General features: G+C 49.2%; 1 protein-coding gene across 1 annotated transcript in view; it reads left to right on the top strand.

Annotated features, from left to right (window-relative positions):
- Positions 1-1,870: 1,870 nt before the first annotated feature.
- The window catches only part of SLC22A15 (solute carrier family 22 member 15), a gene marked incomplete in the record, with an annotated part of 6,289 nt that continues 5,051 nt past the window's right edge, over positions 1,871-3,108 (top strand). Inside the window, 3 exon segments of the mRNA XM_072398499.1 lie at positions 1,871-2,044; positions 2,585-2,680; positions 2,887-3,078. Of these exon segments, the coding sequence (XP_072254600.1) occupies positions 2,033-2,044; positions 2,585-2,680; positions 2,887-3,078 (300 nt within the window).

The raw sequence follows: 3,108 nt of genomic DNA, 5'->3' as shown, positions 1-3,108 counted from the left end.
GGGAGGGTTGGCTGTGGTACCCAGAGGAATGATGGCATGGAGACCTTCTGGTGACAGAGAAATGGAGGAGGGGGAGGGAAGACGAGTCCTGGTCCCCGGGGTCCTCAGACCTCAGATGTGCAGGGATGGAAGGAGATGATGGAGGGAGGGCGGCGGCTGCAGTCTCTTTATTGCCCCTTTAATGGGTATTTTCTATTGGACATGAAGAGTCGGCGCTGGGATCCTAACCGCTTGTGACATCTGTCACTTTTCCTGCGGCCAGCACTGTGATGTCTCCGGAACCCCCCCCCCCCCCCCGTCCTTTACCACAGCTGAGACCTGTACAACCCCCCCATTAATATCTAGGGACGTCTCTTTCTACATGTCCAACTCCCTGTATAAACAAGGTCTCACCGTGACCCCAGGCGGCGTGTCACAGCTGTGGCCCTCAATGTCCTATGCAGGACCAGACATCGCCATCGTCTTCGCTGTCAGTCGCTGGCGGCCATGTTTGCTGGTCCTAAGAGACAACGAGGATTTAATGCAGAATTCTCGGGCTTAATCGACTTGCTAAATGCCAACAGCGTTGACCCCATCACTTAAACGCGTCAATATAGGATATTTATATTTAATTAATGGTAAGCTCCTCTTCCACCGGTCAGGGGAGAGGAAAGCACAGCCCCCCTCAGGTAAATATGCCGGCTATGGGGTGATGCTGCCACGACTCTGCCATGACTGGCCGCCACATGATTCATTTTCAGGTCATTTACAATCTGCCAACTCTGATATGACATCATCACGGAGCCAGGGGATTCCTAACACTCTATGACATCATCAGCTGATATTCCAATCAGACGTGTGATGTCATTCAGACAATGAATGTGTATGTAACTCCTCCGAATACCACCGTAATACCAACTCTATATATAACTCCTAGGAGGTGTAAGAGACTATTAACGGGGTAAGAGGGGAGTCCAGGGACATTATTGGGGGTAGGGGGGGAGTCTGGGGACATTATGAGGAGGGCGGAGCACAATATTACCATTACATGTGGAGTAAACTCTTCTTGTACTCCTCCTCCTACAAGAATCATCTGTCACATGCAATTTATATATTGGAGTGACCCCAGGGGTAAAAGCCTCTGCTAGAAGCCCCTGCAGGAGTTGGGAGCCCTAAACAATTATATTCCTCTGTCCCCCAAAACCCCCCAGCACACCGGGTACCTATAGATCTCTTGATTACTCTGGAGGATCACCTACTGACCATGTGATCTATATGACCCGGACACATTTTGATTCTGATTGGTGGCCCAGGATCAGCAGGCTCTGCTCTGTGTCTGCATTGCAATGCATCCTTATGTAACAATGACCCCACAAGCAATATGACCCCAATTTACAGGGCCACCTGAAGGAAGAATCACCCAATGAGGATCAGAATATTGGAAGTAAACTTCAATCGGCCCTGAAAGCACGGACATGAATCCCCCTTTATGCTGCATTGGGTGACCGTAACAAGGTGGAAAGATTTGTGGGACTACAAGTGTCAGGAAGGGTTAAAGAACGACACAAAGCACTGAGCGCTGCTTAATTAAAGTTATATTTATCTTTATTGGATGGTCCAATACAGCAATGGACCATCAGCCAGATCACATGACTTGTTTACCCCAGGGAGGGCAGATTGTCGTACCATATCACTGGGTCCGGCAGGGCCAGGTCAGCATTCGATGATATCGATAACGATTTTACACTGATCCCAACCAATCACATCGACCATTGCTGCACAATTCTGACCAAACCTTCCTGATTACACCATAAGATGAGAAATACTTGTAAGTGTTAGTAGGGAATTTATTTTGCAGCAGCTGCTTCTCATGACCCATCTGGTATAACAGCCATAACTTTCTTCTTATCAGGTCACTCCAACCATTGGGAAGGAGGAACAAGATGATCCCCCCGGGCCCAGACTACCGAAATCCACCTGAACATCCACAACACATGTATTCCAGGTTGTTGTATTTCACTTGCTAAAAAGATTAACTCTTAGCACAGGGTTAATGTGCATCAAGGTGAGATGATCTGCAGGGAAGGGTTAATGTGTATAGAGGAGAGATGATCTGCAGGGAAGGGTTAATGTATAGACCACAGGATTATTGTGTATAGAGGAGGAATAATGTACAGGTGAGGAGAGGGTTAATGTATAAAGGAGAGATGATCTGCAGGGGGCGAGAGGGTTAATGTGTATAGAGGAGAGATAATCTGCTGGGAAGGGTTAATGTGTATCAAGGTGAGATGATCTGCAGGGAAGGGTTAATGTATAGACCACAGGATTATTGTGTATAGAGGAGTGATAATCTACAGGTGAGGAGAGGGTTAATGTGGAAAGAGGAGAGATAATCTGCAGAGAAAGGGAGGGTTAATGTATGAAGGAGCTGCAGGAGAGAGACCAGCGGTCTGTGCTGGGACTGTATATTGGGGGGGGATGTGTTTTGTGCTGGGACTGTATATGGGGGGCAGTGAGGTTTCGGTCTCTTTGCAGGGGGTGAGCTGTGATTGGTTGCTGTGTATGTGATGTCATGGCTTCCGGTGATGTCATCCTCCCATTATAGGTGCAGAAGATGGAGGTGGAGGCGGCTCTGAAGCTGGTGGGGGAGATGGGGATCGGTCAGATATACCTGTGCTTTCTGCTCAATGTGGTCCTACAGGTGAGCATGGTTAAGGGGAATGAGGGGTCAACATTTAAGGGTAGGGGCGTTACCCCTGGTGGTGGGCGTATAAGAATAGGAATTTCTTCAGGGTGGTGGGGGGGGGCAGATCCTGGTTTGGGGGGTAGAGAGGTCCCTAGGGGCCCACACCCTAATGAGGGGATAATTGCACAGAACTGTGGGTATTTTTCTTTCTTTCCCCCCAGCTTTATGTGGCCACAGAGGTCGTCCTTATCACCATCTTGGGGGCCACGCCCCCCTACCACAGGGAATTTGACTCTGTGACCCCCAATTCCAGCTACCCCAATCAAACAATGAGGTATGGGACATCGAACACCAGCAGGGAACATGGCGGCCACCTGACCTTCGAAGGGAACTTCACATCTATCAGCTCAGAGGTGAGACACCTTTCCCTCTAGGGGGCCCTT

Source organism: Pyxicephalus adspersus, chromosome 1 (assembly GCF_032062135.1).
Source record: "Pyxicephalus adspersus chromosome 1, UCB_Pads_2.0, whole genome shotgun sequence".
Taxonomy (NCBI): domain Eukaryota; kingdom Metazoa; phylum Chordata; class Amphibia; order Anura; family Pyxicephalidae; genus Pyxicephalus; species Pyxicephalus adspersus.
The sequence above is the reverse complement of the archived record's forward strand: the minus strand, read 5'-3'. Positions and strand labels throughout refer to the sequence as shown.